The following is a 25,624-nucleotide window of genomic DNA, read 5'->3' as shown; positions in this document are numbered from 1 at the left end:
CTTATTTTTCCCTATTCTATTTCCTTTACATGCTACTGCATTCATCCATCCTTTATGCTATGCAGGACTTCTAAGTAAATGGCAATTAGCACCCAGCAGGTACTCCCCTATGAATTCTTCAGCTCCCTGCTTAGATGTCCCCTCTCACATGTTCCCAGGACTGACACCATTCCCAGGTGGGGGTTCCGGTACTTCTGGAAGTACTCAGCAGTATGACAAAAGGAAGAAAACATAGTATGTCTTCTTGGAATACCAACTTTTTCTTGAAAACTTGAAGGGAAAGGTTTTAGATTCAGGTTTTTTTACTCAGTAATTCAAAATATTAAAAAAAATCATATACATATTGTGGAGTAGGAGAATTTCAGGAAAAAATTAAAGTTAAATCATGAAACTACAAAATAAGTGTTCATGACTGACAAGATGCTTGACGGAACCTGCTAGGCGCCCAGGATACATATTCATTCTCCTCAGAGAAAATTCTAGAGAAGCACTACTGCCATGAGGCTATTCTTAATCCCACAAAACTGGACTCTGAGCACTCAAGGACACAGACTATCTTATCTAGATTTTTATCTCACACCAAAGGCAGTGCCTCACACACAGCAGATGCTTCATACATACTAGCCAAATGACAAACACCACTGTGCAGTGCATGTTAGTTTTACTCCCTGTAAACAGCCTTCTCTCTCAAACCTACTATCTCCCCCTTGCAGAGATCAGTGACCATTTAATTTTTTACTTAGTACAGTGCCCAATGTACTGCTGGCATTCAATAAATAATGATCAACAGTTTGGCATCTCTGTTTGAAAATCAGCAAATTAAGAGGAAAAAAACCTGTTGTCCACTGATTGTTGCCACAGGAATGGCTGAAGCTTGAGGGATGCTACTCTCCATGGTAACGGTAACCTGCCCTGGAACCTTGGGGGGAAGTGACAAGGTAGAAGGTGGAGCAGGAGCAATGGGACGGCTAGGCATGGTGGGCTTCGGGGGCGGCTGCAAACAGAAAACCACACGAAACATATCAATAGCTTTTTATGAGTGATGCATTCATTCTATAGTTAAAAGTACACAAATCAAACCTGGAGAACACCAGGAGAGATCTAGAAGCCTTATATATTTTATCTCTTAGCATCACAGCTTTTCCATTGAAGTACCGGCATTTCCATTTTACAGATGAGGAAACATACAAAGCAAGGCTATGTCACCTGCTCAAAGCCACACAGACCGTAAAAATTGGAACTGGGACCAAGACCCAGATCGTATGGCTCACAGCCCACATTCTTTCTTCTATACAATTCTGCATCCTAAGTTTGGGTGGAAGTAAATAAAACTCCCAGTAACTGAAACATAGCTACGAAGTAAAATACAAGGCAATATTTTCGGATACTCCCGTATTACCAAGTTTTAAAACAAAATTTTGGAGAAGAGTGCCACTCCAAGATAAAATCTGAGTTAGCATGCCCATAACTTGAATAAAATCAATGTCAAAATAATGGACACTAGAAAAGATCCTGTGATGCCAACTGCCCAGCGGCACAAGACTAGGCACTGCAGAATAGCAGAGCTCTAAGTGACAGAGAAGAGCTATACTGGTGGGTCAAAAAGAAAACACTAAGATCCTGGATATGGCCTAAGACTTTGTGAAAATTGTCAGGAAGATTATTAGCCAGTCTTTTTAGCTGTGGTTTAATGTGAAATTTAAAACCTCTCCATTACCTTCATAAGTCCCTCCGAAAAGGAGAGTGGCACTGCTGGCGTCAGATGTGCTGGTGGGGCTGTCACTGTGACAGGTGTGCCCGATGCAACAGCATGGTGTGTAGACAACATCTGCACCTGTGGATAGGGCCTTACCACAACAGGCTCTTGCTTCTCTTCTCGGGACTGTAGGGAGCTGCTGGAACCCATGTGCTCCCTGGCAGTGACTTCAGCCTCTCGACTAGATTCATCATTGACTAGTAAGGACAGAAAGGGAGAAATAGCATGTCATATGCTTCCAATATTAATTAATATTAATGAATTACACAGCACGTACAAGAGTGGCATTGGCATACAGGTAAATTTCAGGGTTGATAAAGTGGCTATTTCTTTGTGAGATTTTCTTAAGGAGAATTTGGGCATTAGGTTCCCCAACAGATATCAAACCCAAGAGCCACACCCATGGAACACAGGCCTTTTTTTGGATATTGTAGCTTTTCCACTCCTATGAACAAAGGGCCTGATAACTATCTAAAATGAACTCAAACAGTTGAAAGAGCAATAAAAAATATGACACTTTCATTTAAGACATTTATTTAAAAAGTTATAAGAACCTAACATTAGGGATGGTTGGGTGGCTGAGCGGTTGAGCATCTGCCTTTGGCTCAGGGCATGATCCTGGGGTCCAGGATCAAGTCCTGCACTGAGTTCCTTGCAGGGAGCCTGCTTCTCCCTCTGCCTATGTCTCTGGCTCTCATGAATAAATAAAATCTTTAAAAAAAAACACAAAAAACCCCCTAACATTAAAATGATAATTTAAATATAATTTATTTTATTTTTTATTTTTTATTTTTTAAAAAGATGTTATTTATTTATTCATGAGAGACACACAGAGAGGCAGACACAGGCAGAAGGAAAAGCAGGCTCCCCACAGAGAGCCCAATGTGGGACTCGATCATGCCCTGAGCCAAAGGCAGAAGCTCAACCACTGAGCCACCCAGGCATCCCCCTAAATACAATTTTTTAAAAGACTTTATTTATTTACTTGTGAGAGAGACGGCACAAGTATGCATGAGAGGGAGAAGCAGATTCCCCACCGAGTGTAAACTCCAGGACCCTGGGGTCATGACCTGAGCCAAAGTCAGACAGTTAACCAACTGAGCCACCTAGGTGCCTTTAAATATAATTCTTAAGTCCAAGAACATGTAGGTTTTCAAAACAAATGTCCTACAAAGCCAACATGGAAATATCCATCATTATTACAATGTACACAGCCTCTGACACTCAACAATTCCACTTACAGGAATATATCCTATAGATATATGGCATATGTGTAAAATGACTTGCGTACAAGATTATTTGTTTCACCATTTTTATTCCTGTAAAGGAAGTTTTAAAACCTACATGTCTATCAACAGGAGACTTGCTATCTATATAAATTATGTTATACTCCCATAACAGACCACCATGCAACTTATAAGAATAGAACAGGGAAGCTTTTTAGGTATCTCATGACAGTGAGCATTATGCAAAAATATCTAAGAATATATACATGAAAAAACCAAGGTACAAAATAGTGAAAAAGTAATGAAATACACACAAACATGTGTTTATTTTCTTATGTAGAAACATAACTCCCAAAGCATCTTGATTTTTTGATGGGAAAGAAAGTGGATTCTAACAGGGATAAGAGATACTTTTCACTGTACATTTTTCTTTTTAAGATTTTATTTACTTATTCATGAGAGACACAGAGAGAGAGAGCAAGAGAGGCAGAGACACATGCAGGGAGCCTGATGTGGGACTTGATCCCAGGACTCCAGGATCACGCCCTGGGGTGAAGGCAGGCACTAAACTGCTGAGCCACCCAGGGATCCCAACACTGTACACTTTCTTTGGGAATTCTGGACCATGAGAACATGTTACCTATTTAAAATCTAAGTTAAAAAATCAAGGACCTAATTTAATGAAACAGTTTGTGAAAGTATTATCTCATACTTGTCTATCATTTCCCCAAAATAATATTAACAATTTTCTAAACATAGAGATTATACTTACATAAAAAGTTCAAGAATCCATAAAACTGAAGAAAATAAACCTGCTCCTGAAGTCTATTCCCCAAAGGCACCAAGAGTTAGTTAGTATGTTGATAAAGCCTTCAGTTATTTCTCACCTCTTTAATTTTGGGTGGGTTTTATTTATATAGCTTTTCATTGAACTATAATTTTCATAAAGTGCACAAATGTTAATTGTACAGCTCAATGGACTTACACAAACTGAATATACCTAAGTAACCAACACCCAGCTTAAGATGCAAAACATTCCCCAGAAGCCTTCTGTTTTGCTGGATTCCAAGGGTACTCACTATCCTAACTCCTAGCACCACAGATAACTATTATTTATTTTTGAACTTTATATAAATAGACTCATAGCAACGTACCCTTTTGTATCTTGCTTCTTTCACTAATAGGTATGAGATCCATGTATGTCACTGCATGAGCTGCAGATTTTTCAATGTCAGTAACAGCAGGTCATTGTGGGAATCAATCACAAATTACCCATTTTACTATTGATAGGCATTACAATAGTTTTTAGTTTTTTGCTTTATGTGAATAGTAGTGCTAGTAATATTCCCATATAGTCTTTTGATGAACTATTTACCATTTCTATTGGATAAACACCCAGAACTGAAACTGCTGAGTAATACTGAATATACACCACATCATTAAAAAAAAATGCTAATTGAAATTCCATTGCATAGATATAATGTAGTTTTGTTTTGTTTTAAAGTATGCCCCCAAGCCCAGCGTGGAGCCTAGCTCGTAGCTTGAACTCATGACCGGAGATCAAGACCTGAGGTAAGATCAATAGACAGATGCTTAATCAATTAAGCCACCCACGTACCCCAACTATAGCTTTTTAAAGCATTATCACTGATGGGTTTTTAGGTTATTTCCAATTTTTTTGCTAGTATCAACAACTCTGGGATAAAAATCCATATGTACTTTGAGCTCTTGTTCAATGATTTCCTTAGGAACAAAATTTCTGAAAGTACATGTGCTGAATGAAAAGACTGACGTATATCTTACATTTTGTTATATACTGATTTTTCTCCCTAGTCATTCAGATTTTTTTTTTTAATTTTGATTTTTAAAACCACTTTATGGGTTACAGGTATTAAGAAGGGCATTTGTGAGGAGCACTAGTTGTTATATTTAAGTGATGAATCACTAAATTGTACACCTGAAACCAGTATTACCTGATATGTTAACTAACTAGAATTTAAAAAAAAAACTTGGAATCAAAACAAACAAATAAAACTACTTTACTGATACACAATTTACATACAATAAAATGGCTATTCTAAGAGTGGAGAGTTCAACAAGAGTATTTTTAACTTTCTTACCAACAACCTAAGAGCAGACTGGTTGGGTCAAACCAATTAATTAACCACTTCCAAAGTGTTCTATCATGTTATATTCCCATCAACCAGTGTATTAGTGTTCTAGCAGCTCTTCATCCTCACAATTCTTGATACACAGATATTCTAGTGGGTATATAGTGGGTCTCTCATTGTGGTTTTAATTAGAATTTCCATGATGACTAGTGATGTTGAAATTCTTTAATAGGATCACAGGCCATTCATATATACATATCTTCCTTTGTGAAGTGTGTTTGTCTTTTGTCCATTTTTTTAGTCCATCAGCTTTACTGAGGTACAAGTTACATAAAAATCCACTAACCCTTTATACACAATTACATAAAATTCATAAAAGTAAACAGTACTACGGGGCTCTTGTGTGGCTCAGTCAGTTAAGCACCTGACTCTTGATTTCAGTTCAGGTCATTGATCTAAGGGTCGTGAGATCATGCCCTGTATCAGACTCCATGCTGGGTATGGAGTCTCCTCTCCCTCTGACCCTACCTGCTCTCTAAAAAAAAACTATACAGAACTATAATCACAATACAGTACAATCATAATACAAAACATTTTCCATTATTCTCATTCATACCCCTTTGCAGGCAATTCCTTCCCTCCTCCCACCCTCCTATCCCTTAAAAACCATTCATCTGCTTTCTAAGACTATAGCTTTGTGTTTTCTGGAATTTCATACAAACAGAATCATACAATATGTGGTCCTTTGTTTTTTTAAAGATTTACTTATTTTTTATTTTATTTTTTTTTAATTTTTATTAATTTATGATAGTCACACACAGGAGAGTGGCAGAGACACAGGCAGAGGGAGAAGCAGGCTCCATGCACTGGGAGCCCGACGTGGGATTCGATCCCGGGTCTCCAGGATCGCGCCCCCAGGCCAAAGGCAGGCGCCAACCCGCTGCGCCACCCAGGGATCCCAAGATTTACTTATTTATCTGAGAGAGAGAGAGAGAGAGAAAATCCTAAGCAGATTCTTTGCTTAGCTCAAGGTGGGGCTTGATCCCAAGACCCTGAGACCACCATTTATGCTAGAACCAAGAGTTGGACGCTCAGCTAACTGAGCCACTCAAGCACCAGAGCACAATATGTGGTCCTTCATGTCTGTTTCCTTCTCTTAGTACAGTTGACTCTTGAACAATGTCGGTTTCAATTACATGGCTCCACTCATATGTGGATTTTTTTTGGATAAATACAGTACATTGCTATAAACTGTTTTTTTTATGCTTTTCTTAAATTCTTTTCTCTGGCTTATTATAAAAATATAGCATATAATACAGATAAAAATATAAATATGGATTGTTTATCAGTAAGGCTTCTATTCAACAGTAGGCTATTTATTAGTAGTTAAGTTTCTGGGGAGTCAAAGTTATACTCAAATTCCTGACTGCAAAGAGGGTCAGTGACCTCAACCCCCGGGTTATTCAAGGGTTAACTGTATTAATATTTCTGAGTTTCATCTATGTTGCTCTATATGCTAGCAGTTTCTTTTTAATGTTGAATTGTATTCCACTGTACATATAAACCAAACTTAAGTCACCAGCTAATAATCCCTGGGTTGTTTCCAGGAATTATTGAACACTGAAGTATGGGTCTTTGGACATATTTATCTTGGGTAAATATCTAGGAACAAGTTGCTGGGTTGTATGGTTAAGTTTATATTTAACTTTATAAGATACTGCCAAATCCTTTCCCAAAGTGTCTAGGTTATCTGGCATTCCCATCAACAATGTATGAATTCTACTTGCTCCACAAACACATCAAACTTGGTATTGTTGGTCTTTTAATTTTAGTCATTCTACTGGATGTGTACTATTTTGTGGTTTTAATTTGCATTGATCTGAAGACTAATATTACTAAGTATCTCATATGTGCTTACTGGACATTGATAGCATCTTTGGTGATGTGTCTATTCAAATATTTTGCCCATTAAAAAAAAAAAATCAGGGACGCCTGGGTGGCTCAGTGGTTAAACATCTGCCTTTGGCTCAGGGTATAATCCCAGAGTCCTGGGATCAAGTCCTGCATTGGGCTCCCTGTACGGAGCCTGCTTCTCCCTCTGCCTGTGTCTCTGCCTTTCCCTCCGTGTCTCTCATGAATAAATGAATGAAATCTTTAAAAAAAAAAAAAAAAATCAGGTTGTCTTACATAGCAAAAGCTACTGAGTTATAAGAGTTCTTTGTATATTCAGGATATAAATCCTCTGCAGATATATTTATTGCAGCCATCTTCTCAATTTGTGGCTTGCCTTTTTATTTTGTTAATAGTGTCTTCTGAAGAGTAGATATTTTGAATTTTGATAATGTATAATATACCTGTTGCTCTTGTAATTAGTATTAATCAGTGTTTTTTGAAACCTAAAGAATTTTTGTTCACCCCAAAGTCATAAGCAATTACCATATTTTCTTTTAGAAACTTTAAGTTTTACATTTAGAGATACACTGTGACTTAATTCTTGTGTATGGCAAAAGTAAAGGTCAAGGTTCATTTTTTCCATATGGATACGGTTTTGTTGAAAAGACTATCATTTCCCTATTGAATTACCTATGTATTTTTGTCAAAAATCAAACGACCATTATGTGTGGGTCTATTCCTGGATCCTCCATTTTCAGTGGTCTGTATCTCTATCTTTATGCCAATATCATACTGTCTTGATTAGCATAGCTCTATAGCAAGTCTTGAAATAAGGTAGTAGAGTCCTCCAACTTTATTTTCTTTTTTAGGGGTCAAAATTACTTTGGCTATTGTTGGTCCTTCAATTTCCACATAAATATAAATTCAGACTGACAATTTTTACAAAAGAACAGGATAGGATTTTGATTAGAATTTTTTTCAATCTACAGATCCCGTTGGGTAGAACAAGTATATTAAAAATACTGAGTGTTTCAATAGATGAACATGACTGGGCACCTCATTTATCTAGGTTTTTCATTGTCCTCAGTCACATTTTTCAGTTTTCTAATCCCAAGTCCTATATAATACATTTTGTTAAATTTATCCTTGAGTGTTTTGTGGGGCTTTTTTTGGATGCTATTACAAATGATATTTAAAAATTTCACTGTTCATTGCTAGTACTAAAAATATAATTGGTTTTTATACGTTGAACTTTTTTCCTGCAACCTTTACTGATTTCACTTACTAGTTCTAACACCTTTTTAAATATATGATCTTTATATAAGATCATACTGTGAACCTTCCGTGTTGTCCAGATTTTCTTCTGATTAAATCTTTAAGGGAAACGGACAATTTCATAACTTTCCCCCAAATCTATCTGTCCGGGAAGACTGTGATTTTTGACAATTTCAGTACGATATAATGTACTGGCTATCTCCTGTTAAGCTCTTTTTAGAATCATTTAGGACCAAAAGAATCTTGAAAGAATAGTTAAGAAAACTTGCAATCCATACTTCTGAACTTTTTTTTTTTTTAAGATTTTATGGATTTATTCATGAGACACACAGAGAAAGAGGCAAAGACATAGGCAGAGACATAAGCAGGACTCGATCCCAGGATCATGAACTGAGCTACAGGCGTAGCCAGTCAACCACTGAGCTACCCAAGTACCCCCATACTTCTGAACTTTGAACATATATTTAAAATCCTGATATGCTTCAGATCTCATATTAGTTCTTCTGATAAAAGCAATAGAAAATACAGAAAAATATTTAACTCCTTATGGAAAACTTGTTTTCTTTCTGAGAATCACTGAAGGAAAAAACATACACCCTATTTAAAAGTGTCAAATTATAGGCAATTTTGGTCTAAGTCAATGATATCCCTCTCAACAAAATCTGAGGGCAATTATTGCTCATTGACACCATTTTTAATAAGTAGCAAAATTCTCTGCAAATAAACATTCAAAAATATTCTTTTGAACTACTCTCCTTGGGGCAGCCCAAGTGGCTCAGTGCTTTAGCGCGGCCTTCAGCCCAGGGCCTGATCCTGGAGACCTGGGATCGAGTCCCCCATCGGGCTCCCTGCAAGGAGCCTGCTTCTCCCTCTGCCTGTCTCTGCCTCTCTCTCTCTCTCTCTCTCTGTCTCATGAATAAATAAAATCTTAAAAAAAATAAACTATTCTCCTTGAAATTATTCTATGAACTTATACCAAAGACAAAATATTGTCAAAAATATTTGTTAAGGAGCAAAGAAGTTTAAGTAGCTCTATAAGGACTTGCTGGCTACTACTTTGTACCCTACAATGTAGCAAGTATAGTACATACAAAGGTACACAAGGTTCTAGGTTCCAGAACATGGTTCCAGCCTTCATTCTAGGCGGTCCTATCCCTGACTCTTGTGGTCTAGTCAGCAAAGACCTCTTAAAGAATATGATATCTGAGACGAAACCTCAAGGAATGACAGGAATTTATAAAATAAGTGAGTGTAAGAAGGAAGGAGACTGTGGCAAAAGGAACAGAATATATAAAGTCTACAGGTCAAAAATATTGGGAACGTTTTCTCATTTATTTAGAAAATGACTAGTTACTATTAAGCAGGAGACATAAAGTAGCTTAAAATTACTTCAAGTCCTAAGAGAACTAAGATAAATTTGTTACAAAAACTAAGTTGGAGGAGGGATAATGAGGCTGAAGCACCAGACAAAGGTCCATAGCTCACATATAAGAGCCAGAGAGTGAGAGTGAGAGAGGGAGCAATAAAGATGATGCCTGTGTTCCTGGTTTGAACAATGAGCCCACAGTGGTACTTTACTTAGCAATGTCATCTTTTTATTTGATGTAGAGAGAAAAAAAAGACTACTTGATGGAGTACCTCAACTTCAGCCCTGTTAACTGGATTAGATAGTTTGTTGTAGGGGACTGTCCTGGCCATTTTGGATGTTTAGCAGCATCCTTGGCCTTTAAATATCAGATGCCAACAGCACCCCCTAGTTGTGACAACCAAAAACGTATCCACACATTGCCAAATACTCCCTGGACTGCAAAATCATCCCTGCTGAGGACCACTGATCTTTAGCATTCAAAGGGCATACAACTAAAAGCTAAATGTGTATATGTGTATATATTCAGTTGACCCTTGAACAATGAGGAGGTTAGGGGTGATGACCATACCTACAGTCGAAAATCTGCATATAACTTTTGACTTGCTAAGAGCTTAACTAATAACCTACTGCTGACTGGAAACCTTGCCTATAACACTCGATTAACATGTATTTTGTATATTATATATTATATTCTTATAATAACAGAGAAAATATTAAAATCATAAGAAAGGCAAAATACATTTGAAGTGCTGTATTACCTTTATTAGAAAATATCCACACGGACAGCCCGGGTGGCTCAGTGGTTTAGTGTTGCCCTCAGCCCAGGGTGTGATCCTGGAGACCCGGGATCGAGTCCCACGTCGGGTTCCCTGCATGAAGCCTGCTTCTCCCCCTGCCTGTCTCTCTGCCTCTCTCTCTCTCTGTGCCTCTCATAAATAAATAAATACAATCTTAAAAAAAAAAAAAGAAAATATCCACACATAATGGACTTGTACAGTTCAAACCTGTGTTTTTCAAGGGCTCATTGTACTTTTTTTTAAAACCTTCTTTCCTAGCTCATAGTCTCCTAAAAGGCAAGAATTATGCCTAACACACCTTTGGACTCCCTCATGGCACTATTACACCTCTTGGCCTTAAAGACCACATTAATGTAGTTCTTGTAGGCATGCTTTGTTCTAAGTTTCACATATACTCCAGTACATGTGAAAGGATTAAAAAAGAATTTTTATTTTTTATTTTTTAATTTATTTTATTAAAAAAAAAAGAATTTTTAAAAACCTTGTTTGTTTATTCATTTTTAAGGCAGGGGGTGGGGCAGGGGAGAGAGAGGGAGAATCTTAAGTAGGCTTGATGCCCAGCACAGAGACTGAGGTGGGGCTCAATCTCACAACCCTGAGATCATGACTTTAGCTGAAATCAAGAGTCAGATGGTTAAACAACTGAGCCGCCCAGGCGCCTCCAAAAACCTCGTTTAAACTAGAATTGTAATATATCCTTTCTTCAAATTCAATAACCTAGTATTTCCTAAAACCCCACAAGGCATTTGCTAATTTTTAAATTTAAAAACCTGCAATATTCTTAAAGAAGCAATATAGAGGAATATCACATATCTCACCTGTGGCAGCTGGGTTTATCAATCCTGCAGAACCACTGTTTGCAATCTGTGAAGGAGCCTGGCTTAGCCCAGTGGAAGGGGTTCCTAATCGAGGAAACTGTTGAGAACTCATTTCCACCTGCAGTGCATACAGTCATATGGTTATTAATAAATTCTCACACTAGAATCAATGATGAGAAATTAAAGCATCTCCAATACCTATGCTGTCCCTCAGAAAAGCAAATGCAGCATCATTCACCTACAGCAATTACTTGTGATCAACATATGTAGCAGAAATGGTCTAAATTCTGTAAGTGTTTAAGGGACACGGGTTCGAGTGATAGTAAAATCATCTGTGTGGTGTTGAGGGAACTATGACACTCCGTAAATACTTACGGATTGCCACTCTAAAAAATCAACACTGAATCCTGTACGACAGCTATATGACAGGTATTAGCACAACACGCTGTGTATCCCATACACAGATTTACGGAGAACGGCATGTTCCTTTGGAATACTGAAGCTCACACCAAGGCGAACACAACTGTCAGCAGTATGTCAAAGGAGATACCCGAGGGGAGATGCCCTGTTCTAAGAAATCAGAAATCTTACTTGCCTCAAGACCTAATCCAAAAGGAACTCTGAAATGCTTTTCCGCACAGGCCTCCCTTTACAGATTTCCTCCCTTCTCTCACAGACCCCCTGCCCCCACCGAGCCGGAGGGACCAGAGACCTTCGCCACTTTCTCTAAAGGCGACCCCCACTTCTTCCTCAGCAGCCACGCTCTCCGACATTCCCAATTCGCACACAACCCCACCCCCACCCCGAAGCCCACCGCTGAGATCGCAGAACACGGGTTTGCAGAGACACCCCGGGTGTCAGAGACTCTGTCCTGGCGAGGGGGGAGGACGGCGTTCTGGGGAGCCCCAGCACAAGCGGCGTGCCTCTTTACCTGCAGCCACCGCCCGCCGCCCGCACCTCCCGCTTCCATCTCGCCGGGCTGGGGATGCCGCGGGGGGCCCATCTTGGTAACAGAGCTGGACCCCCGGTTCGCGGAGAGGGCTCCTGCCCAAGCGCGCCTTGGGCCCGCCGCTGTCCAGCCCCGCCGGCCCCGCGCACCCCCGCCACCCCGCCACGGCTGGGATCCAGCCTTCTTCCCCCGAGCCTGCCCCTACCTCCCCCGCCCGCCCATTGGCCCCACACCGGGCGCGTCACTCGTGGGACCGCACCAATCCGCGGAGGCCTGCGCGCTCTGATCCCGCCCCTCCCTCCCGCCGACTCCCAGCCAATCACGCGCGAGCCTCGCCGGGGCAGCCCGAACCCCTCGAGGCCGAGCCAATGGCAGAGGAAGACCAGCGCTCCCGGAGAGGGGGGCGGGGAAGCAGGAGGCCCCGCCTCGGCCGGGGTCTGAAAGCGGCGGGCGCAGGGCCCGGATGTGGAGAGTCACTTTAAACTGCTCCAGGAGCCAAACTCCCTGGGCCGCCCGCCCGCCGGCGCTTCCCCGACCGCTCCACTTACCCGCCAGGGCCCACGCCCGCCACGCCCCCAAGCCCGAAACAGCCCACCCCTCCCGGAGCCTCTCCCTTCCGCGCCGCAGGACACCAGGCTCCTGCCGCCGGCCCAACCGCTGTGCTCAGCTCGTGAAAGAGCCTCGGTCTGAGCTGCAGGAGCCGAAGCACCGCTGCCCTTCCCCAGGGACGCACAGAGGGACGGACGCTGCAGCCCGGCTCGGCCGCCCCGCCCCCTCGTCTCCTCCCCTCTCCTCCCCTCCCGGGCGCCCGTCCCGCCATTACCTGGGTGCTGCGCCGAGGGGCCGTCGCGCCACCTCGAGCTCGCTCCCGTGCGCTCTCCGCCTGTGGGGCCGACGTCCTCGGGCTCCGGACCAGCCGCCACAGCCGGGGCGCTAACACTCTGTCCCCCACCCCTCAGCCCAGCGCCGCTGCTTCCGCCGCCGTAACGAGCCTCTCACCTATTGGCTGGGTCAGGCCCCGCCCCCCTCTGGGGAAGCCAGTCACCGCTCAGTGTGAGCGGGAGATCGGACGGGCCTGCCCATTGGGCCCGCGGGGGCCTCTGGGAAATGTAGTCTCTGGGGCCAGGAGGGCGGGCCTGGGCGGGATCTGCAGGCGACCCGGCCGGTGCAACACACCCCTTTGCTGCTTGGAGTGGGTTTTCTGCCTTTTTTCTTTGCCTAGTAAAGAGGTAGCGGATCCCACCCTTTTCCTCCACTGATGGCACTAGATTTCATTTTCCCAAGGGAGGTGCGGCACGGGAAAAGGGTAATGGAGGCCGACTGCAGCGGGGCGAAGAGGCCGCAGCAGGACCGAGGGTGGTCCTGCCTGCGCTCACTTCCCCGCGCCGCGTTGTGGGACTTGATGTCACCACCCGAGGCGACGGCTGGCGAAGCCTATGCATCGTTGGAGAATCGGGCGCGCTGAACTGGAGCAGCTGTGCGGTGTTTGCGCCCAGCGCGCCGCCCAGAGAGCCGTGCGCGGCTCCGCGAAGGCAGCCCCAGGCCGTGCACCTGGGGGTAAAGCAGGCTGGCTCCGAGCGGCTCCCGGCGCACGACTCGGGCACGGTGCACTGGCTCCGTTGGTCTAGGCTACAAAGAAGCGAAGGGGGATGGTGCTGCTTTGTTGTTGTTTCGTTTGGGGTAGAGGATTGGAGTTTGCACACTTGTGGAAGTCTTTTTTTTTTTTTTTTAGATTTTATTTATTTATTCACAAGAGACACAGAGAGAGGCAGAAACACAGGCAGAGGGAGAAGCAGGCTCCTTGCAGGGATCCCGATGTGGGACTCGATCCCGGGACTCCAGGATCACGCCCTGGGCCAAAGGCAGGCTCTAAACCGCTGAGCCACCCAGGGATCCCCACACTTGTGGAAGTTCTAGCCAAAAGTCTTGAAGCAAAATTCGGATCTGTTAATAGACATTACCTGCCCCTTCTCCTTTCCCAGTTGGTAATTTAGGCCTGGAGTTTTGTGGCTAGTTTGAAATAAGTAGCGGTGAAGTTCCTCCTTCCTATCCTGCACAGCTGGGTAAGATAACTGCTTGCTAGGAAGACAGTAGCTCATAGCAACAAGGATGACTCTCAAGTACCCTCTCCTTCCTCAAGCTACTTTCCTTCCCTCTTCAAATTTCTTCTAAATGTAACTGATGTGATACACTTGAGCATCCCCTCTTAGGCAGTCTATGACTCTTGCTGGAGTCTGCTCCTGCCTCCCTTCTCAAACTGCTTCTCAAAGTTGCCGGTGATCTGTTTTATGGAGTGGTCCTTGCTTAGCTCTTACCATGTCTTACTGACAGTAATTCCATTTAACGTTTATCCCGTGGCCTCTATAACCACACTCTCTCCTGGTTCTACTCCTATCCATATCAAGCTCCGTTATACTTTTTTTTTTTTTCACAAATACAGCACTCGCCAAGGGCCCAACCGTCTTATAACGCTCTACTATCTTCCTAACTAGTTTAATGCATTCTTGAAAATGACTCAAAATCTTATCCACACAGTGACTTCTCTCTGAGTTGTACACCTACAGTTCCACAAATATGTCTCCCAGCCCTCTGAAAGGTAACAGATTGAACACTTTTTTTGATTTGCCTTATCTATGCACTCCTTCTGATTTCTGGGTTTGATAAATGACATCACCATCCTCTCTGCCTTTGGTTTTATTGTTGTTATTTTTCACTTTTCTATCACCCAATGTCACCATATGTACCTCTGTACTGCCTTTCCAGTGGCTTCCATAATCTTGGCTCAAGCTTTCACTATTTCTTGTCTGGATTATAGTAGTGCTGTAATAGAGTGCCCCCACCTGAATCTCTTTCTACTCCCAATATGACCTCCACAGACTTCTTTTTCTAAAACATTAATCTGAGTCCATTCTTCCCTTCCATGATGTTCCAATAACTTCAGAATAAATCTTTAAATCCAGTATTCGAGGTCTTGATAATTTAGTCCCTCCAACTCAAACATAGGATACTCTCTCAACAGTAGTTTCCACCAATTCTCCACATAGTTTGACTTCCAGGGTTTTGCTCAAGGTTGATGTACCTTCTATAAGGCCTCAACCTTCAGCAATCACCTGGTAGAGTTCCACCAATTCTACACTACCTACCTGGAAAGAAAATTATTTATCTTCTCCTACAAGCCTTCCTTGAACTCCTCCCCCGCACCCCCTGCAGGATACTTTCTGAAACTTCTTCAGTACTTCTAATATAGCACTAATCTGTCTACTCTATATTCCTCCTGGAGTAGGCAGAGAGAGAAATTAATCATGTTTGTATCTCCAGTCAACAGGAAGGATTCAATAAATGTTTGCTGAGTATAGTCGCAAACACATCATAGTACATGGATGAAATCTGAGTTTTCCTCAGTTACTAGGGACAGCCTCTGCTGCTTTATTCATGCATGTCTCTGGTCCTTCATATCATGGACACTTGAAGGAAAATCCATGGTTATGTTGCTGGGTTTTAGAATCCCCACCACTGAGTTTGGTGTGCTGAAGGCATACCAAGACAATCCTTGTACCCCAGCTGGGCTGAGTCTTCCATACATCCCAAATATTCAAGCCTCCTGTCAGTTCCAGGTGCTTTTCTTGGGTCTTGATAATGATATTGCTCATATAAGGTAGTTTGGATGGATTGAGCAAAGACACCAACAAACACCACACATTGGGTGGTTATCTAAAGGAAGGCAAATAACTACTGCCCTCTACCAACAAAGAGGACAGGGTCTCAATGCAATTGTCCTGTGGTAGTGAAGTGTCAGTGGGTGGCCTATAAGTGTTGGTGAAGCTGTAGTAGGCTTTTGGCACTGGACTCCTATGGTTCTCAGTCTGTAAGAACCTGGGTGGTCTAATGATACTCCTTGTGGTTCCTCTCAGTCCAGATGCCCCCCTTGGCCCAACTCTTAAGCCAGAGAAATCTAGTCCCATCCAGTTCACGCATCTGTAAAGTGAGAATGCCATTACTTATCTCCAACTTATTGTATAGATTAAATGAGCTATAGATATAAAGGATGTGATGTTTTTGAACTTTGTCATATCCATTGTTTTTATAACCTTCATCTGTTGATTACTCAGGTGAGACTCACCATGTATTACCTCCTGGCACCACATTCTGTACCACTGTCCTTACCCCAAATGTACATGTGCTAGGTATGGTGGATAGATCGTAAGATGACTCCTTATGATCCTCTTTCTGGTGTTTATTCCCTTGTGTAATTCCTTTCCCATGAATGTGAGAAGGACCTGCGATTTGTTCTAATAGAAGATGGCAAAGGTGATGAGATGTCACTTCCTTGACCATGTTATGTTCTATGAGACTATTTTGCTGTCAGACTTGCTCTAGAGACTTCTATTTGGCCTGATAAAGCAGCCATGTGACATGGCAAAGAACCATAGGTGGCCTGGTAGGAACTGCAAGCAACCTCTAGGATTGGAGGGTGGCTTCCAGAAAACATCTGCAAGAGTTTAGACCTTCAGTCCTACACACCAAGGAAATGAGTTCTGCCAACAACTGGGTGAGCTTGGAAGCTGATTCTTCCTTAGTCAAGCTTCCAGATGAGAACCTAGTCCAGTTGATACCTTAATTGTCATACCTGGACTCCTGACCCACAGAAACTATGAGATAATAAATGTGTGTTGTGGGAGTTGGGTGGAGGATGGGGTAACTGGGTGATGGGCACTAAGGAGGGCACTTGATAGGATGAACACTGGGTATTATACTATATGTTGGAAAATTTAATTTAAAAAATATTTAAAAAAATAAATGTGTGTTGTGTTAAGCTGCTAAGTTTGTGGTGGTTTGTTATGCAGCAATAGCTACCTAATACACCCAGGGTAGGTGGCATCTGATGCTAGGGCATCTCTTCTATAGGCTGTCTTGAAGGAATATTCTGTCCAAACAAGAAAGAATATAACTATCCAAACTTCTCAATTCTCTCCAGAATTTGAAAGTATATAATTTGAAAGTAGAATTTGAAATCTAGAGAAGAAGACAAGGAGCAGAAGCTGAAAAGCCTGAGCTTCATGAAAGCCATGAGAAAAGTGAGCCAGAAATAGGCTGAAGCCATAGACAGAAAAGAGCAGCATAGAGTTCCTAAGGACAACTGGTCGTCAGGGGAAACCCATAAAAGCAGCAACACATGGGGGCCAATTCACCAGGCAGTGGAGGGGAGATGGATAAACACCTCTTAGAAAGTCAGAGCAACCAGCTGACTAAATCTCTTTACCTGACCAGGAGCCCTGTGGGTCTTTATCTACAGCCCACTCTTCATGAGCCAGAGTGAACCTGTCTTCTTTATAGCCATTCACAACTTGTTGATAAATTCACATTAATTTGAGTGAGTCTCACTATAGCTGCCCAAACATGTCAAGGTGAAGTATGAAGTCTGAAAGTAGACAGTGAAGAGTTGATATGGTGGTTGCATTATCTATAAAGATCTAGATTACTGTCTCCTGCTCTGCCAAATTTCATCTGCTGCCTCATGATCCAGGGTGGCAGCACTGGCTCCAGCCATCTACTACTCTATTTCCATGCAACCGGTTTAATGTTAAGTGGACTGCAATTCAGTTGTGACACTAACCATGCAGTTAGTGCAGGCCTCACAGGTGGAGGGCAGAGTCTTCCACAGGCTGCCTTTACTTCCGATGCCAGCCACAAGTCTCAGGGAGTTCCCAGGCCACCTGCACTTTTAACTTAACTGGCTAAAAATTCAGGGTTTCCCACGAATTTGTTTAATAATTCACTAGAATGATTCACAAAACTCAGGAAATCATTATAGTTACAGTTTCATTATAAAGGATACACATAGGGCGAGATCTGAAAGGAAGGAAACACCTTCCATACCCTCTCTTTATAGAATTGGGGTGCATCACCCTCCCAGCACATCAGTGTGTTCACAAAACAGGATGCTCCTCTGAATTTCAATATCCAGAAACTTTATCAATGTTTCATTATGTAAGCATGATCACTTAAATCATTGGCCACATGATTGAATTCAATCTCCAGCCCCTTTTTCATCCTCAAAGCTGAAAGTCCCTGCCCTCTGCCCCAATCCCAAAGCTGCAGGGGTCACCTTATTAACATAACAAAATCACCCTCATCATCCAGGAAATCCCAGATGTTTTTGAACCTTGATGCTAGGAACCCAGCACAAAGACCACACAAATTATTTAATATACCACACCATTACATCTGTATTTTAGCCAGGACTAAGGAGCAAAGAAGTCCCCCATCCCTTCCTCTTAAAGATACTTACTGGAAGCTACACAGGACTATTCTGCTGATATCTAGTGGCTGGAACACAGACACTGTGTTGCAAGGGACCCTGGGGACTGCAGGTGTTTTCTTTGACAGCAATGTGTCTAGCTAAAAATTGAAGATACTATTTTTAGGAAAGGAGGGAAGATTGGTCATTCAGTAGGCAATGGGTGGTATTTGCTCGGAACCCATGCAAAGGAGGGAGAGAAACATGAAAGGCAGAAAGTTTTTTCATTTCAGCCTCTGTGGGAAGTTGAGATGTCAAGGAACCCACTAACATAGCTGTGAACAGTTTCCATAGTAACAAATGCCAGTGTCCTGGCCCCCACCCTTGAGATCTGGTGATGGCTGCCAGAAGCAGAACTGTGAGTATGACCACATTAGAGGCTAGGTTACTGTCTATGGTGTCAAGAAGGACAAGAGAAATCACCCCAGCATCCAGAGGCGAAGACAATAGCACACATCCCAATGGAACAGACAGGATGAATGGGCCACTTATTCCACCAATAGACTGAGTGACAGGCATTCTGCAGAGGCTAGTTATGCAGAGCCAGTGAAACAGATCCATCACCACCCTAGGAAAGCATTATATAAAGACAATAAAACTTCCCTGCAGAGGGGTAGAGACAGAGTTACAGAACTAATAAGCACTGACTGTTAGGACGATATCTTTACTCCCAGGCTTGTGTGGCCATAGAAATCCCAGTGAAGAACCATTGTTCAAACACTTTTTGTAGAAGAATGTGACTGAACACTGCAATGAGCAACTAGTGTTTTGGCTAATCCATAGTCCTTCCTTTTTTAGGGAAGTCTCATTCCCACAACCCCACGTGATGTGATGACCATCACATGGCCCTGTCCCCTGACCTCTTGGATGGGTGTAGGTCCTGCTGGAAGAGTGAGTCCTCTCCTACAACCTGGAAAATGGTGTGAAGACATGCAGAGATTGAATGAGAATGGAGCCCAGTCACCTCATGGCAGCCCTTTGAGGTTCCTGGTACACAGGATGCCAGAGAGGCCTGGGCTCCCACTCTTCCTGGAGTCTGCTCCTTATACTCTTCTTTGGGCTCTATGTGCTTTCCAGTATGTGTCTGAATTAGTTTTCTATTCTGTTACAGCAAATTACCACAAACTGAAAGAACCCACATTTATTGTCTTAGTGTTCCACAGGTCATCTGTCCAATGAGAATCTCACCTGGTGTCAGGCAGGCTGCTCTCTCTCCTGGAGGCTCTAGGGAGAATCCGTTTCCTCACTTATTTGGGTTGGTGGCAGAATTCAGTTCCCTGTGGGTCCAAGGCCTTGTTTTCCTACTGCTTTCAGCTAAGGGCTCACGTTTCTTGGACGTGGGCCCCTTCCTCCATCTCTAAAGCCAGCAACGTAAGTTGGGTCCATCTCATTTTTCAAATCTCCTCTCCTTCCATCTCATCTCTCTGAGCAAGCCAGGAGATATTCTCTGCCTTTAAAGACTCATGATTAAACCAGGCCTGCCAAGATAATGCAGGATAATCTCCCTATCTCAGGGTTTATATCCTTAATTATATCTGCAAATTCTCTCCTGCCATGTAAGGCTCTATGGATTAGATACATGGTGGGCATCTTTGGTAGGCCATTATTCTTTGTACCACTCTACATGTTTGACTAATTCCTGGAGGTTGGGGATCTGATTTCTATCCTGACTTTGCTTCTAGTCAACTGTCTGACACAGGACCAGACACTTCCTGTCTTTATGCTAGCAGATCACACCAGGAGTTCATGTCTTGGTAAGCCGTGTTGACAGACTTGGGATACAAGTGACACAGGGCAAATGTTAACAGGTTAGTTCCCTGGAGGAATCGGGGTAGATTAAGTATGATGGTGGGAGCAGAGCTGCTCCTGAGGAAGAGAGCCATGGGGCCAACTGGAGAGGCCAGAGAGGAGCAGAAGCATTGGAGCTAAGGCAGGTTCATGAAGAAAGGATGAGGCAAGGCTATCATGCCAAGTGCCAATACAATGTGAGTGGGAAGTCAGGCAGCAACAGGGCACAGCCAGGCCAACAGGCAGCAGAGCCAGATCTCATATCTACTCCCTGGCCCTAAGACCTCTGCAGACTCCATGGGCCTTTTGCTCAGTCTGGCCCCTTCTGACTCTTGGTGGCCTTGTAGCATCAGGCCCTTTGAACAGTTGGGATGCGATCTCATTCCTGGACACATTCCTTACCTCCCTTTTCTCCTACCACACAAAAGCCACAGGCCATATGAAAATCCAGCAGGCCCTCTCCTCAGGTGCCGAGACTTGCTCCAGGCCTTCCTTCTGCCCCTTCTACAAAGCCTTGTTTGGTAATTCCCTTGGAGTTCCCCACTGCCTAGCTACTTCTATTGACCATACTTTTGGTCAGCTAAGTCATTAGTTGGAATACAGCCCCTTCAGGAAGAAGACAAGCCACAAATGGACTTGGGGACCTTGTAGCCTCTCTTGGATCTGGACTAGGGAAAAGCTCAGGTGGCTTGCCGACCTGTCTGGGCCCTTTATTTCCTTCCTGATCCACACATCTTGAAATCACCTGACTTTCTCTGGTGCTAGGTTGAGCCATGCAGTTCAGAGACCTCTGTTCATGAGCTTCTTTTTCAGGAAGCTGGCCTTGAGAAAAACTATCTGCTTTGGGAACAAGAACTCACTATGAAGGTCAACTTTAGAGGCTTGACTCTCTGAGATCAGCATCCTTGTAAAGAGTCCTCAGATGGTTCTAGAGCTGGCAGTCCTGCTTTTCAGTATTTGAGTATATCTTACTATTTGCTTTTTAAAATCATGACATTTGGGCAGCCCTGGTGGCGCAGCGGTTTAGCGCTGCCTGCAGCCTGGGGTGTGATCCTGGGGACCCTGGATCGAGTCCCACATCAGGCTCCCTGCATGGAGCCTGCTTCTCCCTCTGGCTGTGCCTCTGCCTCCTCTGCCGCCCCTCTCTTTCTGTCTCTACGAATAAATAAATAAAATCTTTAAATAAAAATAAAATAAAATCATGACATTTATAAAAATTCTAATTCCAGTATAGTTAACATGTAGTGCTATATTCGTTTCAGATATACAATATAGTGATTCAAAAATTCCACATATTACTCAATGCTTATCAAGATAATGTACACTTAATCTCTTTCAGTTATGTTACCCATCTCCCAATCACCTCCCTTCTGATAACCATCAGTTTGTTCTCTATAGGTAAGAGTCTGTGTTTGGTTTGTCCCTCTCTTTTTTTCCTTTGTTCATTTGTTTTGTTTCCTAAATTCCACATATGACTGAAATAATGTAATATTTGTTTTCTCTTGACTGGATTATTTAACTTAGCATAATGCACTCTTGCTTCATCCATGTCCTCTTTATGGCTGAGTAATGTTCCATTATATACATAAACCACATTTTTTTTACCCATTCATTTATCAAAGGACACCTAGGTTGCAGGTATCTCTTTGAATTAGTGTTCTCATATTCTTTGGATAAATACCCCAGTAGTGATTACTGGATCACAGGGTAGTTTTTTTATTTTTTTATTTTTTGAGGAACTTCCATACTGTTTTCCACAGTTTGCATTCTCACCAACAGTGCGTGTGGATTCCTATTTCTCCACATCCTTGGCAACACTTGCTGTTTCTTCTGTTTTTGTTTTTATGACCATTCTGACAGGTGTGAGGTGATATCTTATTGTGGTTTTGATTTGCATTTCCCTGATGATATGTGATAGTGAGCATCTTTTCATGTGTCTGTTAGCCATCTGGATGTCTTTGGAGAAATGTGTCTTCATGTCTTCTGCCCATTTTTAATTGGATTATTTGTTTTTTGGGTGTTGAGTTGTATGTTTTTAATACTCTATTGGATATGTCATTTGCAACTATTTTCTCCCACTTTGTAGATTGTCTTTTAGTTTTGTTGGTTGTTTCCTCCACTATGCAGAAGATTTTTATTTTGTTGTAGTCCTAATAGTTTTTCTTTTGTTTCCTTGCTTCAGGAGACATATCTAGAAAGAAGTTGCTATAGCTGATGTCAAAGAGGTTACTGCCTGTGTTCTCCTCTAGGATTTTTATGTTTTCAGGTCTCACATTTAGGTCTTTAATCCATTTTAGTTTACTTTTATGTATAGTATAAGAAAGTGGTCCAGTTTCATTCTTTTACATGTAGCTGTCCTGTTTTCCTAACACCATTTATTGAAGAGACTGCATTTTTCTCATTGCATATTCTTGCCCCCTTTGTTGAAGATTAATTGACCACATAATTATGGGTTTATTTGTGGGCTTTCTATTCTGTTCTATTGATCTATGTGTTTATTTTTGTGTCAGTGCTATATTGTTTTGAGTGTTATTGCTTTGTCTGTACGTCTGGAATTTTATCATGACACTTTTATCTATGCCAAAAAGAGTATTTTGGATGTAATGCAACCAATTTAGGCATTGGTCAGCTGTTCTGTATGCCTTTCTTGATTCAGTCTCTAATTTCTTCACTGTTCCCCCATCATCCCTCTTTTCCCCTCAGCTCTGACAATGTCCCAGCTCCCTCCCATTTACTATGTCTCTACTCCCCCATGCCTCCCCCCAAAATGAGCAAGGACTAGGCAAAAAAGTATTCTGTGCAAGAGGAATATCAGAATACATCAAGAACCAGAGTATGTCCCACATTGGCAGGGGAGAAATGGAAACTACTTTAGCTTGGTCCTTGGCCAGATTGGAGTTGCTTCCCTGAGTTAGTGTGGCACTGAGGGAGCCACACAGAGAGAGATAAAGTACAGGGGCACCTGAGTGGCTCAGTGGTTGAACATCTGCCATTGACTCAGGTTGTGATCCTGGGATCCTGGGATCAAGTCTCACATCAGGCTCCCCTTGGCGATCCTGCTTCTCTCTCTGCCTATGTCTCTGCCTCTCTCTCTGTGTCTCTTATGAATAAATAAATAAAAAAAATTTTTTTAAAAAAAGAAGATCCCAGTACATCAGAAGTTATAGCTCCCAGGGATCTCCTGGATGGAGAGATTGAAGGCAAAGTAAATAGAAAAGTCTGGAGGGGTCAGGGAGACATTTTTAAATATTTACAAATGTTTGTATTTGAAATTTTTCCTTATTTTATGAATTTTGTGCACTTAAAGTAAAATGCCAGTTCTAACGCTTGTATTCCTGTATGAACCCAAATAAAACTGACAATACTGGACTTGTCCTCTTGTTCCACTATGGTAACCACTTCACCACTGCAGTCTTGAGTAGCTGAAATGGCCTTGGAGAGTCAGCACAAATGGGTGTAGGGATCTACCTCTTTCAGATATCTATGGATATTGAAGCAAAGTCAAATGGATGCATATCTTGGAAAGTTAGAGAACAACAACTAAGCTAGTGAATATAGCAAGGTTATAGAGTATATAGGATCCATATATAACAATCAATTTATATCTATATAATAGCAATGAACTTCAAGAAAATGAAATGTAAAAATAGTACTATTTATAATAACAAAAATAAAATACTTAGGGATAAATTTAACAAAATGTGTATATATAAAACACTGTATATTGAAAATCTCAAAAGATTGCTGAGAAAAAATGAAAAAATGAAATAAGTGATGATGTATATATCATGAGTTTGGATTAGTGGACTAAGTGTTAAAGTGACAATTTTCTCCACATTGATCTATGAATTCAACATAATCCCAATCAAAATCCTAGCAAACTTTTTGCAGACATGAAAAGCTGGTTCCAAATGTATAAGGAGAGGGAAACCTGGATGGCACAGTTGGTTAAGCATCAGACTCTTGATTTCGGTTCAGGTCATGATCTCAAAGTCGTGAGATTAAGCCCCCTGCTAAGCCCTGCACTGAGCCCCCTCTTGAGCTCCATGCTGAGCATAGAGCCTGCTTAAGATTCTCTCCTTCTCCCTCTGCCCCTCCCTCCTTGCCCTCTCTCACTCTAAAAAAACAAAATAAAACAAAAAAACTCACATTGAACTTATAAATAAACCCTTTAAATATGTCCAAAAAAAGAAAAAAAAGCTATTATCTCAATTTCTTAGTTGTTATATAAATATTCATGAAAATGCCTCAGTGTTATATTTAATGGCCTATTATGTGCCAAAAGAAGAGGACATCTAAGAAATACTCACCTATCATGTGTGAATATAGAACATGGGCTTCTTTTATGTCATTTTAAAAATTTGCAGTGTAGTTGACACATAATACACTAGTTTCAGGTGTACAACATACTGATTTTGTAATTATGTATATTATAAAATGCTCACCACAATATAGTTATCATCTTTTATCATGAAAGTTATTACAATATTATTGTTTATATTCCCTACACAGTACTTTTTATCTTTGAGACTTATTTATTTTATAACTAGAAGTTTGTACCCTTTACCTATTTCACCTACACTTCCAGTCCCCCAATTTGATCACCATCAACTTGTTTTCCACATTTATGAGTCTCTTTCTGTTTTGTTGTTGTTGTTTATTTTTTTTTGTTTCCACATATAAGTGAAATCATCTAGCATTTATCTTTCAGAGTCTGATTTATTTCACTTAGCAGAATATCTTCTATATCCATCCATATTGTCACAAATGACAAGATGTCTTTCTTTCTTATGGCTGAGTCCATTCACCTGTTAATGGAGAGACACATAGATTGCTTACATATCTTGGCTATTATAAGTAATGCTGCAACAAACATAGGGGTGCAAACACCTTTTTGAGTTAGTGTTTTCATTTTTTACTGATAAATACCCAGTAGTGGAATTACTGGATCATATGGTAGTCTATTTTTAACTTTTTTTTTTTAATTTTTTTTTAATTTTTTTTTATTTTTAACTTTTTAAAGAATCTCCATACTGTTTTTCATAGTAGCTGAATCAATTTACATTTCTACCAACAGTGCATGAGGGGAAGTTCCCTTTGCTCCATATCCTCACCAAAACTTGTTGTTGCTTATGTTGCTGATTTTAGCCATTCTGACAGGTGTGTGGTGGATATCTCATTGTGGTTTTGATTTGTTTCCCTGATGATCAGTAATATTGATGACCTTTTTACATGTCTGTTGGCCATCTGGATGTCTTCTTTGGAAAAATGTCTATTCAGGTCCTTGGCCCATTTATTAATCACATTGGTTTTTTGGTGTTGAGTTGTATGAGTTCTCTATACA

The 25,624-nt window shown here is 41.7% G+C and overlaps 1 protein-coding gene and 1 long non-coding RNA gene across 7 annotated transcripts in view; both read right to left on the bottom strand.

Moving 5' to 3' along the window:
- SAP130 (Sin3A associated protein 130) overlaps window positions 1–13,172 on the bottom strand; it is an 83,249-nt gene extending 70,077 nt beyond the window's left edge. For 2 of the 6 annotated variants that reach the window (XM_077861221.1, XM_077861223.1), the window contains exons 1-4: window positions 12,177–12,325; window positions 11,246–11,363; window positions 1,718–1,953; window positions 836–994 (exon numbers count right to left, since the gene is read on the bottom strand). In XM_077861221.1, the coding sequence (XP_077717347.1) occupies window positions 836–994; window positions 1,718–1,953; window positions 11,246–11,363; window positions 12,177–12,248 (585 nt within the window). In that variant the 5' untranslated portion in view covers window positions 12,249–12,325. Of the gene's footprint in view, window positions 1–835; window positions 995–1,717; window positions 1,954–11,245; window positions 11,364–12,176; window positions 12,326–13,017 lie in introns of those variants that run through there. The other 4 variants (XM_077861222.1, XM_077861220.1, XM_077861224.1 and 1 more) reach the window with 4 other exon arrangements.
- An 11,744-nt stretch (window positions 13,173–24,916) lies between these two features.
- Window positions 24,917–25,624, bottom strand: part of LOC144291618 (uncharacterized) — a 39,218-nt gene continuing 38,510 nt past the window's right edge. The window contains exon 4 of the long non-coding RNA XR_013358972.1: window positions 24,917–25,088. This is a non-coding gene — a long non-coding RNA (uncharacterized LOC144291618). The remainder of the gene's footprint in view (window positions 25,089–25,624) is intronic.

The sequence above is a fragment of the Canis aureus genome, chromosome 20 (assembly GCF_053574225.1).
Source record: "Canis aureus isolate CA01 chromosome 20, VMU_Caureus_v.1.0, whole genome shotgun sequence".
Classification (NCBI taxonomy): domain Eukaryota; kingdom Metazoa; phylum Chordata; class Mammalia; order Carnivora; family Canidae; genus Canis; species Canis aureus.
Note: the sequence above shows the minus strand (reverse complement) of the source record. Positions and strands in the feature narration are given on the sequence as shown.